General features: G+C 47.7%; 1 protein-coding gene across 1 annotated transcript in view; it reads left to right on the top strand.

The window, feature by feature from the left end:
- BAG3 (BAG cochaperone 3) overlaps nt 1–15,789 on the top strand; it is a 43,006-nt gene that overhangs the window by 6,643 nt on the left and 20,574 nt on the right. Inside the window, exon 2 of the mRNA XM_088466442.1 lies at nt 8,029–8,346. Within this exon, the coding sequence (XP_088322568.1) occupies nt 8,029–8,346 (318 nt within the window). The remainder of the gene's footprint in view (nt 1–8,028; nt 8,347–15,789) is intronic.

The raw sequence follows: 15,789 nt of genomic DNA on the forward strand, positions 1-15,789 counted from the left end.
TAGGGACTGTACAAAGAAGGCAACTAAAATGTTGCAAGGTCTACACCACAAAATGTACCAGGAAAGACTAAAAGATCTTATATGTGTAGTTTGGAGCAGAGAAGGGAAAGTGGGGACATGATAGAAACGTTCAAATATATAAAGGGTTTTACCAAGGTAAAGGAAGGAGACATTCTTCATAGGAAGAGAAGTATTAGAAGAAGAGGACATGTTCTGACACTGGGGGGTGGTAGGTTCAGGAGAAATGACATCACAGAAAGGGTAGTGGAGAAGTAGAATAGCCTCCCATCAGAGGTGGTAGAGGATAAGACAGTAGAGCAATGTACACATGCATGGAATAGACAAGGATATCCTTCAGAAGAAGTAAGGAGCAATAAGGGTTGAGGTAATATAATATGTTTAAAAATGGGGCAGACTAGATGGGCCGCGTGGTTCTTATCTGCCGTCACATCCTGTGTTTCTATGTAAACAAACGTATATAGACGGTAAGGGAAGTGGCTCAATGACCAATGTAAATAGCATGTTCTCCTACACGTTGGTAACTTGTTGTGTGGACAGGTGAATTGCAGCAGGGATTATGGGATCGCAGTGATCCCTCTTCTTGTATTCCCACCACTATCTGTGTATACTGTATGTGTGTGTATGTGTGTATGTGTGTATGTGTGTGTGTGTGTGTGTGTGTGTGTGTGTGTGTGTGTATGTATATATATATATATATATATATATATATATATATATATATATATATAAATATAATATAGGGTATGGTCGGATATATCTGTATGCAATGCTACCAACAAGGTCGCTCATGCGCGCTGACATGCATGGACATGGCTGGACCTTCCCTCAGTCGGGATTTGCCCGAGGCCGCCACCGCCCTGCCATTGCATTCATTTCACCAGTGTCCCGCGCAGTGTGCATCGTACAGCAATGGAGCTAGTCTTCCGATTCCTTGCCACTGCAAAAGCGTGCAAGCCAATCGTACACACATTCTACTCGCAGCATCTTGCCCGTACACTTTCACCAACATTTTGTGCGTCTCCGTCGCTGTTTTACCCAATTGAAGCAGAACTTAATGTTGTGTCGTTGCTCCATTGCTATACGACGCACCCTGCTCGGGACACTGGTGAAATGAATGCAATGGCAGTGCGGTGGCGACCTCGGGCAAATCCCGACTGAGGGAAGGTCCAGCCATGTCCGCGCATGTTGGTAGCGTTGCATACAGATATATCCGACCATTCCCCAAACATTTTTATAACAGACCTCGTATATTACTTACAGAGATATTCTGGACAGTTTAATATGGAATTCCCTAATGTGATGCAAATAATTAAATCTAATATAGCGAGATAATAATTCATATAACATTTCTATATTTCACATTAACTTAATCTGGTTATTGAACTGCAGAGTCTCTGAGTCTCAGACAGATCCGAAGCCCGTCCTAGATTGCGGAGCAGGAGAGCGGAGAGAATGGCGCGCTCGCACAGCGGATGGCTGAGAACGTGACTAGTCAGGGAACATTACACTTGGTTGAGGCATCAGTCGGTGAAGTCAGAGAGATAATATTGCCCAGTGACTCCGGCATCAGGAATGGCTGCGGGAATTCATTGCCTCGGTCACCGGCTGATCCCTGACCTCTCACCTCCAGCCTTTGTCCCTCTCACCCTAATGGACTGTCCTCCCTGTGAATGGGTTTCGCCAGCTATTTTTATGCCATACTTGTCACCCTTTTCCGTGGCAGCTGGAACATGATTGTCTGCTACTGCTTTTCCAAGATAATTTCATTGTACGTAAATGGGAATAAAATACCAGAGTAGTATAACAAGAGCTCCAGCCTGTGACTATCAGATTGCAGCCATCTCCTGGGGTATTTACCTTCTGTAGTTATACCGGTGATTGCTGCTGCTGGCTCCTATATACTGTGTCTGTAATGTTACCTCCAGTAGTTATACCGGTGATTGCTGCAGCTGGCACCTATATACAGTGTCTGTAATGTCACCCTCTGTAGTTATACCGGTGATTGCTGCAGCTGGCACCTATATACAGTGTGTGTAATGGCACCTTCTGTACTTATACCGGTGATTGCTGCAGCTGGCACCTATATACAGTGTCTGTAATGTTACCTCCTGTAGTTATACCGGTGATTGCGGCAGCTGGCACCTATATACACTGTCTGTAATGTTACCTCCTGTAGTTATACCGGTGATTGCTGCAGCTGGCACCTATATACAGTGTCTGTAATGGCACCTTCTGTAGTTATACTGGTGATTGCTGCAGCTGGCACCTATATACAGTGTCTGTAATGTCACCTCCTGTAGTTATACCGGTGATTGCTGCAGCTGGCACCTATATACAGTGTCTGTAATGTCACCTCCTGTAGTTATACCGGCGATTGCTGCAGCTGGCACCTATATACAGTGTCTGTAATGTCACCTCCTGTAGTTATACCGGTGATTGCGGCAGCTGGCTCCTATATACAGTGTCTGTAATGTCACCTCCTGTAGTTATACCGGGGATTGCTGCAGCTGGCACCTATATACAGTGTCTGTACTGTTACCTCTTGTAGTTATACCGGGGATTGCTGCAGCTGCCACCTATATAGAGTGTCTGTAATGTTACCTTCTGTAGTTATACCGGGGATTGTTGCAGCTGGCACCTATATACAGTTTCTGTAATGTTACCTCCTGTAGTTATACTGGTGATTGCTGCAGCTGGCACCTATATACAGTGTCTGTAATGTTACCTCCTGTAGTTATACCGGTGATTGCTGCAGCTGGCACCTATATACACTGTCTGTAATGTCACCTCCTGTAGTTATACCGGTGATTGCTGCAGCTGGCACCTATATACACTGTCTGTAATGTCACCTCCTGTAGTTATACCGGTGATTGCTGCAGCTGGCACCTATATACACTGTCTGTAATGTCACCCTCTGTAGTTATACCGGTGATTGCTGCAGCTGGCACCTATATACACTGTCTGTAATGTTACCTCCTGTAGTTATACCTGTGATTGCTGCAGCTGGCACCTATATACACTGTCTGTAATGTCACCTCCTGTAGTTATACCGGTGATTGCTGCAGCTGGTACCTATATACAGTGTCTGTAATGTGACCTCCTGTAGTTATACTGCTGATTGCTGCAGCTGGCACCTATATACAGTGTCTGTAATGTCACCTCCTGTAGTTATACCGGTGATTGCTGCAGCTGGCACCTATATACAGTGTCTGTAATGTCACCTCCTGTAGTTATACTGGTGATTGCTGCAGCTGGCTCCTATATACAGTGTCTGTAATGTCACCTTCTGTAGTTATACCGGTGATTGCTGCAGCTGGCACCTATATACAGTGTGTGTAATGGCACCTTCTGTACTAATACCGGTGATTGATGTAGCTGGCACCTATATACAGTGTCTGTAATGTTACCTTCTGTAGTTATACTGGTGATTGCTGCAGCTGGCACCTATATACAGTGTCTGTAATGTCACCTTCTGTAGTTATACCGGTGATTGCTGCAGCTGGCTCCTATATACAGTGTCTGTAATGTCACCCTCTGTAGTTATACCGGTGATTGCTGCAGCTGGCACCTATATAGAGTGTCTGTAATGTCACCTTCTGTAGTTATACCGGTGATTGCTGCAGCTGGCACCTATATACACTGTCTGTAATGTCACCTTCTGTAGTTATACCGGTGATTGCTGCAGCTGCCGCCTATATACAGTGTCTGTACTGTTACCTCCTGTAGTTATACCGGTGATTGCTGCAGCTGGCGCCTATATACAGTGTCTGTACTGTTACCTCCTGTAGTTATACCGGTGATTGCTGCAGCTGGCACCTATATACAGTGTCTGTAATGTGACCTCCTGTAGTTATACTGGTGATTGCTGCAGCTGGCACCTATATACAGTGTCTGTAATGTCACCTTCTGTAGTTATACCGGTGATTGCTGCAGCTGGCACCTATATACAGTGTCTGTAATGTCACCTCCTGTAGTTATACCGGTGATTGCTGCAGCTGGCACCTATATACAGTGTCTGTAATGTCACCTCCTGTAGTTATACCGGTGATTGCTGCAGCTGGCACCTATATACAGTGTCTGTAATGTCACCTTCTGTAGTTATACCGGTGATTGCTGCAGCTGGCACCTATATACAGTGTCTGTAATGGCACCTCCTGTAGTTATACCGGTGATTGCTGCAGCTGGCACCTATATACAGTGTCTGTAATGGCACCTTCTGTAGTTATACCGGTGATTGCTGCAGCTGGCACCTATATACAGTGTCTGTAATGTTACCTCCTGTAGTTATACCGGTGATTGCTGCAGCTGGCACCTATATACAGTGTCTGTAATATCACCTCCTGTAGTTATACCGGTGATTGCTGCAGCTGGCACCTATATACAGTGTCTGTAATGTCACCTTCTGTAGTTATACTGGTGATTGCTGCAGCTGGCTCCTATATACAGTGTCTGTAATGGCACCTTCTGTAGTTATACTGGTGATTGCTGCAGCTGGCACCTATATACAGTGTCTGTAATGGCACCTTCTGTAGTTATACTGGTGATTGCTGCAGCTGGCACCTATATACAGTGTCTGTAATGGCACCTTCTGTAGTTATACTGGTGATTGCTGCAGCTGGCTCCTATATACAGTGTCTGTAATGGCACCTCCTGTAGTTATACCGGTGATTGCTGCAGCTGGCACCTATATACAGTGTCTGTAATGTCACCTTCTGTAGTTATACCTGGGATTGCTGCAGCTGGCACCTATATACAGTGTCTGTAATGTCACCTTCTGTAGTTATACTGGTGATTGCTGCAGCTGGCACCTATATACAGTGTCTGTAATGTTACCTCCTGTAGTTATACCGGTGATTGCTGCAGCTGGCACCTATATACAGTGTCTGTAATGTCACCTCCTGTAGTTATACTGGTGATTGCTGCAGCTGGCACCTATATACAGTGTCTGTAATGTCACCTTCTGTAGTTATACTGGTGATTGCTGCAGCTGGCACCTATATACAGTGTCTGTAATGTGACCTCCTGTAGTTATACCGGTGATTGCTGCAGCTGGTACCTATATACAGTGTCTGTAATGTGACCTCCTGTAGTTATACCGGTGATTGCTGCAGCTGGCACCTATATACAGTGTCTGTAATGTCACCTCCTGTAGTTATACCGGTGATTGCTGCAGCTGGCACCTATATACAGTGTCTGTAATGTCACCTTCTGTAGTTATACTGGTGATTGCTGCAGCTGGCACCTATATACAGTGCCTGTAATGTTACCTCCTGTAGTTATACGGGTGATTGCTGCAGCTGGCACCTATATACAGTGTCTGTACTGTTACCTCCTGTAGTTATACCGGTGATTGCTGCAGCTGGCACCTATATACAGTGTCTGTAATGTCACCTCCTGTAGTTATACCGGTGATTGCTGCAGCTGGCACCTATATACAGTGTCTGTAATGTCACCTCCTGTAGTTATACCGGTGATTGCTGCAGCTGGTACCTATATACAGTGTCTGTAATGTGACCTCCTGTAGTTATACCGGTGATTGCTGCAGCTGGCACCTATATACAGTGTCTGTAATGTCACCTCCTGTAGTTATACCGGTGATTGCTGCAGCTGGCACCTATATACAGTGTCTGTAATGTCACCTCTAGTATTTTTTCCTGTTGATTGCTGCAGCTGGCACCTATATACAGTGTCTGTACTGTTACCTCCTGTAGTTATACCGGTGATTGCTGCAGCTGGCACCTATATACAGTGTCTGTAATGTCACCTCCTGTAGTTATACCGGTGATTGCTGCAGCTGGCACCTATATACAGTGTCTGTAATGTCACCTTCTATAGTTATACCGGTGATTGCTGCAGCTGGCACCTATATACAGTGTCTGTAATGTTACCTCCTGTAGTTATACTGGTGATTGCTGCAGCTGGCACCTAATATACAGTGTCTGTAATGTCACCTCCTGTACTTATACCGGTGATTGCTTCAGCTGGCACCTATATACAGTGTCTGTAATGGGACCTTCTGTAGTTATACCTGGGATTGCTGCAGCTGGCACCTATATACAGTGTCTGTAATGTCACCTCCTGTAGTTATACCGGTGATTGCTGCAGCTGGCACCTATATACAGTGTCTGTAATGTCACCTTCTGTAGTTATACCTGGGATTGCTGCAGCTGGCACCTATATACAGTGTCTGTAATGTCACCCTCTGTAGTTATACCGGTGATTGCTGCAGCTGGCACCTATATACAGTGTCTGTACTGTTACCTCCTGTAGTTATACCGGTGATTGCTGCAGCTGGCACCTATATACAGTGTCTGTAATGTCACCTCCTGTAGTTATACCGGTGATTGCTGCAGCTGGCACCTATATACAGTGTCTGTAATGTCACCTCCTGTAGTTATACCGGTGATTGCTGCAGCTGGTACCTATATACAGTGTCTGTAATGTCACCTCCTGTAGTTATACCGGTGATTGCTGCAGCTGGCACCTATATACAGTGTCTGTAATGTCACCTCCTGTAGTTATACGGGTGATTGCTGCAGCTGGCACCTATATACAGTGTCTGTACTGTTACCTCCTGTAGTTATACCGGTGATTGCTGCAGCTGGCACCTATATACAGTGTCTGTACTGTTACCTCCTGTGGTTATACCGGTGATTGCTGCAGCTGGCACCTATATACAGTGTCTGTAATGTCACCTCCTGTAGTTATACCGGTGATTGCTGCAGCTGGCACCTATATACAGTGTCTGTAATGTCACCTTCTATAGTTATACCGGTGATTGCTGCAGCTGGCACCTATATACAGTGTCTGTAATGTTACCTCCTGTAGTTATACTGGTGATTGCTGCAGCTGGCACCTATATACAGTGTCTGTAATGTCACCTCCTGTACTTATACCGGTGATTGCTGCAGCTGGCACCTATATACAGTGTCTGTAATGGGACCTTCTGTAGTTATACTGGTGATTGCTGCAGCTGGCACCTATATACAGTGTCTGTAATGTCACCTCCTGTAGTTATACCGGTGATTGCTGCAGCTGGCACCTATATACAGTGTCTGTAATGTCACCTCCTGTAGTTATACCGGTGATTGCTGCAGCTGGCACCTATATACAGTGTCTGTAATGTCACCTTCTATAGTTATACCGGTGATTGCTGCAGCTGGCACCTATATACAGTGTCTGTAATGTTACCTCCTGTAGTTATACTGGTGATTGCTGCAGCTGGCACCTATATACAGTGTCTGTAATGTCACCTTCTGTAGTTATACCGGTGATTGCTGCACTGGCACCTTTATAAAGTGACTCTATCAAGTAGGAGAACCGTTTGTGTATTGTGTGAGGTGTGAGGTGTGAGGTATGGGAGAGGTTTTCTGTGCTATACTGCTGTGCTCACGTCCATACTAATGATGATGACATGTATTTGTGCTATCAATAACAATACAGACATATCAGTATGGTATGCAATTATTCCAATATACCCCTGGTCCCAGGCATTTTGGATATGGGAGACTCAGCCCTGTACTACATTGTGATGTCAGGACAGTGTGAGGATATAAATATGTATTATTGTATTATGTTGTATTTTGCCTGCTTATTGCCTTGTGTCCCCGATAATCCAATAATGAAGATATCACCCATTCTTCGCTGGCGAGGTGCGAGGCTCCGCTAGCCTCTATCTGTACTTGGGGCGCAGGAGCTTTTTCTGCATCTCATTCCTCCTGAAATAAAACCTCAAATCCCATTGGACAGGTTTATACAACATGCGGCTGCTGTGGAACTACACATCCCAGCATACCCTAAAAAGCAAAACTGTGGCAGAGGATGCTGGGATGTGTAGTTCTACGGCAGCGAATACCTCTGCTATAGGAGTAATCTTAGCTATTACCACCATTGGCAGAGCACACGTACTTACTTTATAATGCTCTCCTGTTGCCCTATAGGGAAAGGAGTGTCAGCCTTTGTGCAGAATCAGTCATTATAACAATGTCTTGTGGTGTTTTTGTGTAGATGAACCAGACGTTGGCCAATGGTCCATCCCAGGAGAGTCAGAAGCCAGCTAACAACTACTACCCGCAGCTACGGCCAGGCTATATCCCCATTCCAGTCCTGCACGATGGCTTAGAAAGCAGGCCGCAGCACCTATACTACCATCTGCATCAGCCCGGAATGCACAGGGTTAAATGTGAGCCCACCCTGCAGAAGCGACCTCAGTCCCCCCTACTGGGGTTCAATCGTCCACAGTCCCCGGCCTGGACTCGGCCAGAATCTCCTCCGACAGATAAACAGAGTGGGCAGCTGACTCGTGGATCCACACAAGGACCATCGGTAATTATACGAAGACTATTTACTACATGAAGGACTGCGCAGTCCGGGTTCTATCACGGTACATCTAAGTTGCTAAACGTTTCCTGCTGAATTGTGCAGCAGCCATTGGAGGCCACCGATCTGCACCATGACGGTCCCGTGTGTGTCCTGTCCTGCAGTGGTGACATATCGCCCTGCGCTGTGCAGGATATAGTGGGTACGGCCAGGGGGTACTTCTTCCCATGTGTCCTGTCATCCATGCTGGGACAAAATGTCCATTTCTCTGGACACTGGTGCTAAATCCAGGACAGCATAAGTCCCCGGTCTTAGTACTACACCAAAAGGCTGATTCTGAGCTGGGAACAGTGCAGAAGAGAGGCAGTAACTTTGCCCCTTGGTAACGCTGCACTGCACGGGGGCAGATGTAACAGGGAGGGGTAGAGATACGTCATAACCAAACTCTGATCTAACTTTAAGTGTAAGAAAAGAGCTGAGCAGCACCTGAGGGCTACATACACCAGCAGCTGGTACTTACCCCACATGTACACATAATGCAGACATAATAATGTATGTGCCCCCCCTGCAGTGTAAGAATAGAGCTGAGCAGCTGAGGGCTACATACACCAGCAGCCGGTACTTACCCCACATGTACACATAATGCAGACATAATAATGTATGTGCCCCCCCCCCCTGCAGTGTAAGAATAGACGTGAGCAGCAGCTGAGGGCTACATACACCAGCAGCCGGTACTTACCCCACATGTACACATAATGCAGACATAATAATGTATGTGCCCCCCCCCTGCAGTCTAAGAATAGACGTGACCAGCACCTGAGGGCTACATGCACCAGCAGCCGGTACTTACCCCACATGTACACATAATGCAGACATAATAATGTATGTGCCCCCCCTGCAGTGTAAGAATAGAGGTGAGCAGCACCTGAGGGCTACATACACCAGCAGCCGGTACTTACCCCACATGTACACATAATGCAGACAGAATAATGTATGTTCCCCCCCCCTGCAGTCTAAGAATAGACGTGACCAGCACCTGAGGGCTACATGCACCAGCAGCCGGTACTTACCCCACATGTACACATAATGCAGACATAATAATGTATGTGCCCCCCCCCCCCCCCCTGCAGTGTAAGAATAGACGTGAGCAGCAGCTGAGGGCTACATACACCAGCAGCCGGTACTTACCCCACATGTACACATAATGCAGACATAATAATGTATGTGCCCCCCCCTGCAGTCTAAGAATAGACGTGACCAGCACCTGAGGGCTACATGCACCAGCAGCCGGTACTTACCCCACATGTACACATAATGCAGACATAATAATGTATGTGCCCCCCCTGCAGTGTAAGGATAGAGGTGAGCAGCACCTGAGGGCTACATACACCAGCAGCCGGTACTTACCCCACATGTACACATAATGCAGACAGAATAATGTATGTGCCCCCCCTGCAGTGTAAGAATAGTGCTGAGCAGCACCTGAGGGCTACATACACCAGCAGCCGGTACTTACCCCACATGTACACATATTGCAGACATAATAATGTATGTGCCCCCCCTGCAGTGTAAGAATAGAGCTGAGCAGCACCTGAGGGCTACATACACCAGCAGCCGGTACTTACCCCACATGTACACATAATGCAGACATAATAATGTATGTGCCCCCCCTGCAGTGTAAGAATAGAGCTGAGCAGCACCTGAGGGCTACATACACCAGCAGCCGGTACTTACCCCACATGTACACATAATGCAGACATAATAATGTATGTGCCCCCCCTGCAGTGTAAGAATAGAGCTGAGCAGCACCTGAGGGCTACATACACCAGCAGCCGGTACTTACCCCACATGTACACATAATGCAGACATAATAATGTATGTGCCCCCCCTGCAGTGTAAGAATAGAGCTGAGCAGCACCTGAGGGCTACATACACCAGCAGCCGGTACTTACCCCACATGTACACATAATGCAGACATAATAATGTATGTGCCCCCCCTGCAGTGTAAGAATAGACGTGAGCAGCACCTGAGGGCTACATACACCAGCAGCCGGTACTTACCCCACATGTACACATAATGCAGACAGAATAATGTATGTGCCCCCCTGCAGTGTAAGAATAGAGCTGAGCAGCACCTGAGGGCTACATACACCAGCAGCCGGTACTTACCCCACATGTACACATAATGCAGACATAATAATGTATGTGCCCCCCTGCAGTGTAAGAATAGAGCTGAGCAGCACCTGAGGGCTACATACACCAGCAGCCGGTACTTACCCCACATGTACACATAATGCAGACAGATTAATGTATGTGCCCCCCTGCAGTGTAAGAATAGAGCTGAGCAGCACCTGAGGGCTACATACACCAGCAGCCGGTACTTACCCCACATGTACACATATTGCAGACATAATAATGTATGTGCCCCCCCTGCAGTGTAAGAATAGACGTGACCAGCACCTGAGGGCTACATGCACCAGCAGCCGGTACTTACCCCACATGTACACATAATGCAGACATAATAATGTATGTGCCCCCCCTGCAGTGTAAGAATAGAGCTGAGCAGCACCTGAGGGCTACATACACCAGCAGCCGGTACTTACCCCACATGTACACATAATGCAGACATAATAATGTATGTGCCCCCCCTGCAGTGTAAGAATAGAGCTGAGCAGCACCTGAGGGCTACATACACCAGCAGCCGGTACTTACCCCACATGTACACATAATGCAGACATAATAATGTATGTGCCCCCCCTGCAGTGTAAGAATAGACGTGAGCAGCACCTGAGGGCTACATACACCAGCAGCCGGTACTTACCCCACATGTACACATAATGCAGACATAATAATGTATGTGCCCCCCCTGCAGTGTAAGAATAGAGCTGAGCAGCACCTGAGGGCTACATACACCAGCAGCCGGTACTTACCCCACATGTACACATAATGCAGACATAATAATGTATGTGTCCCCCCTGCAGTGTAAGAATAGAGCTGAGCAGCACCTGAGGGCTACATACACCAGCAGCCGGTACTTACCCCACATGTACACATAATGCAGACATAATAATGTATGTGCCCCCCCTGCAGTGTAAGAATAGACGTGAGCAGCACCTGAGGGCTACATACACCAGCAGCCGGTACTTACCCCACATGTACACATAATGCAGACAGAATAATGTATGTGCCCCCCTGCAGTGTAAGAATAGAGCTGAGCAGCACCTGAGGGCTACATACACCAGCAGCCGGTACTTACCCCACATGTACACATAATGCAGACATAATAATGTATGTGCCCCCCCTGCAGTGTAAGAATAGAGCTGAGCAGCACCTGAGGGCTACATACACCAGCAGCCGGTACTTACCCCACATGTACACATAATGCAGACAGAATAATGTATGTGCCCCCCTGCAGTGTAAGAATAGAGCTGAGCAGCACCTGAGGGCTACATACACCAGCAGCCGGTACTTACCCCACATGTACACATATTGCAGACATAATAATGTATGTGCCCCCCCTGCAGTGTAAGAATAGACGTGACCAGCACCTGAGGGCTACATGCACCAGCAGCCGGTACTTACCCCACATGTACACATAATGCAGACATAATAATGTATGTGCCCCCCCTGCAGTGTAAGAATAGAGCTGAGCAGCACCTGAGGGCTACATACACCAGCAGCCGGTACTTACCCCACATGTACACATAATGCAGACATAATAATGTATGTGCCCCCCCTGCAGTGTAAGAATAGAGCTGAGCAGCACCTGAGGGCTACATACACCAGCAGCCGGTACTTACCCCACATGTACACATAATGCAGACATAATAATGTATGTGCCCCCCCTGCAGTGTAAGAATAGACGTGAGCAGCACCTGAGGGACATACACCAGCAGCCGGTACTTACCCCACATGTACACATAATGCAGACAGAATAATGTATGTGCCCCCCTGCAGTGTAAGAATAGAGCTGAGCAGCACCTGAGGGCTACATGCACCAGCAGCCGGTACTTACCCCACATGTACACATAATGCAGACATAATAATGTATGTGCCCCCCCTGCAGTGTAAGAATAGAGCTGAGCAGCACCTGAGGGCTACATACACCAGCAGCCGGTACTTACCCCACATGTACACATAATGCAGACATAATAATGTATGTGCCCCCCCTGCAGTGTAAGAATAGAGCTGAGCAGCACCTGAGGGCTACATACACCAGCAGCCGGTACTTACCCCACATGTACACATAATGCAGACATAATAATGTATGTGCCCCCCCTGCAGTGTAAGAATAGACGTGAGCAGCACCTGAGGGCTACATACACCAGCAGCCGGTACTTACCCCACATGTACACATAATGCAGACATAATAATGTATGTGCCCCCCCCTGCAGTGTAAGAATAGACGTGAGCAGCAGCTGAGGGCTACATACACCAGCAGCCGGTACTTACCCCACATGTACACATAATGCAGACATAATAATGTATGTGCCCCCCCTGCAGTGTAAGAATAGAGCTGAGCAGCACCTGAGGGCTACATACACCAGCAGCCGGTACTTACCCCACATGTACACATAATGCAGACATAATAATGTATGTGCCCCCCCTGCAGTGTAAGAATAGACGTGAGCAGCACCTGAGGGCTACATACACCAGCAGCCGGTACTTACCCCACATGTACACATATTGCAGACATAATAATGTATGTGCCCCCCCTGCAGTGTAAGAATAGACGTGACCAGCACCTGAGGGCTACATGCACCAGCAGCCGGTACTTACCCCAGATGTACACATAATGCAGACATAATAATGTATGTGCCCCCCCTGCAGTGTAAGAATAGAGCTGAGCAGCACCTGAGGGCTACATACACCAGCAGCCGGTACTTACCCCACATGTACACATAATGCAGACATAATAATGTATGTGCCCCCCCTGCAGTGTAAGAATAGAGCTGAGCAGCACCTGAGGGCTACATACACCAGCAGCCGGTACTTACCCCACATGTACACATAATGCAGACATAATAATGTATGTGCCCCCCCTGCAGTGTAAGAATAGACGTGAGCAGCACCTGAGGGCTACATACACCAGCAGCCGGTACTTACCCCACATGTACACATAATGCAGACAGAATAATGTATGTGCCCCCCCTGCAGTGTAAGAATAGAGCTGAGCAGCACCTGAGGGCTACATGCACCAGCAGCCGGTACTTACCCCACATGTACACATAATGCAGACATAATAATGTATGTGCCCCCCCTGCAGTGTAAGAATAGAGCTGAGCAGCACCTGAGGGCTACATACACCAGCAGCCGGTACTTACCCCACATGTACACATAATGCAGACATAATAATGTATGTGCCCCCCCTGCAGTGTAAGAATAGAGCTGAGCAGCACCTGAGGGCTACATACACCAGCAGCCGGTACTTACCCCACATGTACACATAATGCAGACATAATAATGTATGTGCCCCCCCTGCAGTGTAAGAATAGACGTGAGCAGCACCTGAGGGCTACATGCACCAGCAGCCGGTACTTACCCCACATGTACACATAATGCAGACATAATAATGTATGTGCCCCCCCTGCAGTGTAAGAATAGAGCTGAGCAGCACCTGAGGGCTACATACACCAGCAGCCGGTACTTACCCCACATGTACACATAATGCAGACATAATAATGTATGTGCCCCCCCTGCAGTGTAAGAATAGACGTGAGCAGCACCTGAGGGCTACATACACCAGCAGCCGGTACTTACCCCACATGTACACATAATGCAGACAGAATAATGTATGTGCCCCCCCTGCAGTGTAAGAATAGACGTGAGCAGCACCTGAGGGCTACATACACCAGCAGCCGGTACTTACCCCACATGTACACATAATGCAGACAGAATAATGTATGTGCCCCCCTGCAGTGTAAGAATAGACGTGAGCCAGCACCTGAGGGCTACATACACCAGCAGCCGGTACTTACCCCACATGTACACATAATGCAGACATAATAATGTATGTGCCCCCCCTGCAGTGTAAGAATAGAGCTGAGCAGCACCTGAGGGCTACATACACCAGCAGCCGGTACTTACCCCACATGTACACATAATGCAGACATAATAATGTATGTGCCCCCCCTGCAGTGTAAGAATAGAGCTGAGCAGCACCTGAGGGCTACATACTTACCCCACATGTACACATAATGCAGACATAATATTGTATGTGCCCCCCCTGCAGTGTAAGAATAGACGTGAGCAGCACCTGAGGGCTACATACACCAGCAGCCGGTACTTACCCCACATGTACACATAATGCAGACATAATAATGTATGTGCCCCCCCCTGCAGTGTAAGAATAGACGTGAGCAGCAGCTGAGGGCTACATACACCAGCAGCCGGTACTTACCCCACATGTACACATAATGCAGACATAATAATGTATGTGCCCCCCCCTGCAGTGTAAGAATAGACGTGAGCAGCAGCTGAGGGCTACATACACCAGCAGCCGGGTACTTACCCCCACATGTACACATAATGCAGACATAATAATGTATGTGCCCCCCCTGCAGTGTAAGAATAGAGCTGAGCAGCACCTGAGGGCTACATACACCAGCAGCCGGTACTTACCCCACATGTACACATAATGCAGACATAATAATGTATGTGCCCCCCCTGCAGTGTAAGAATAGACGTGAGCAGCACCTGAGGGCTACATACACCAGCAGGCCGGTACTTACCCCACATGTACACATATTGCAGACATAATAATGTATGTGCCCCCCCTGCAGTGTAAGAATAGACGTGACCAGCACCTGAGGGCTACATGCACCAGCAGCCGGTACTTACCCCACATGTACACATAATGCAGACATAATAATGTATGTGCCCCCCCTGCAGTGTAAGAATAGAGCTGAGCAGCACCTGAGGGCTACATGCACCAGCAGCCGGTACTTACCCCACATGTACACATAATGCAGACATAATAATGTATGTGCCCCCCCTGCAGTGTAAGAATAGACGTGAGCAGCACCTGAGGGCTACATAGCACCAGCAGCCCGGTACTTACCCCACATGTACACATAATGCAGACAGAATAATGTATGTGCCCCCCTGCAGTGTAAGAATAGAGCTGAGCAGCACCTGAGGGCTACATGCACCAGCAGCCGGTACTTACCCCACATGTACACATAATGCAGACATAATAATGTATGTGCCCCCCCTGCAGTGTAAGAATAGAGCTGAGCAGCACCTGAGGGCTACATACACCAGCAGCCGGTACTTACCCCACATGTACACATAATGCAGACATAATAATGTATGTGCCCCCCCTGCAGTGTAAGAATAGAGCTGAGCAGCACCTGAGGGCTACATACACCAGCAGCCGGTACTTACCCCACATGTACACATAATGCAGACATAATAATGTATGTGCCCCCCCTGCAGTGTAAGAATAGA

The sequence above is a fragment of the Taudactylus pleione genome, unplaced genomic scaffold, assembly GCF_031769625.1.
Source record: "Taudactylus pleione unplaced genomic scaffold, aTauple2 ptg003137l, whole genome shotgun sequence".
Lineage (NCBI taxonomy): Eukaryota > Metazoa > Chordata > Amphibia > Anura > Myobatrachidae > Taudactylus > Taudactylus pleione.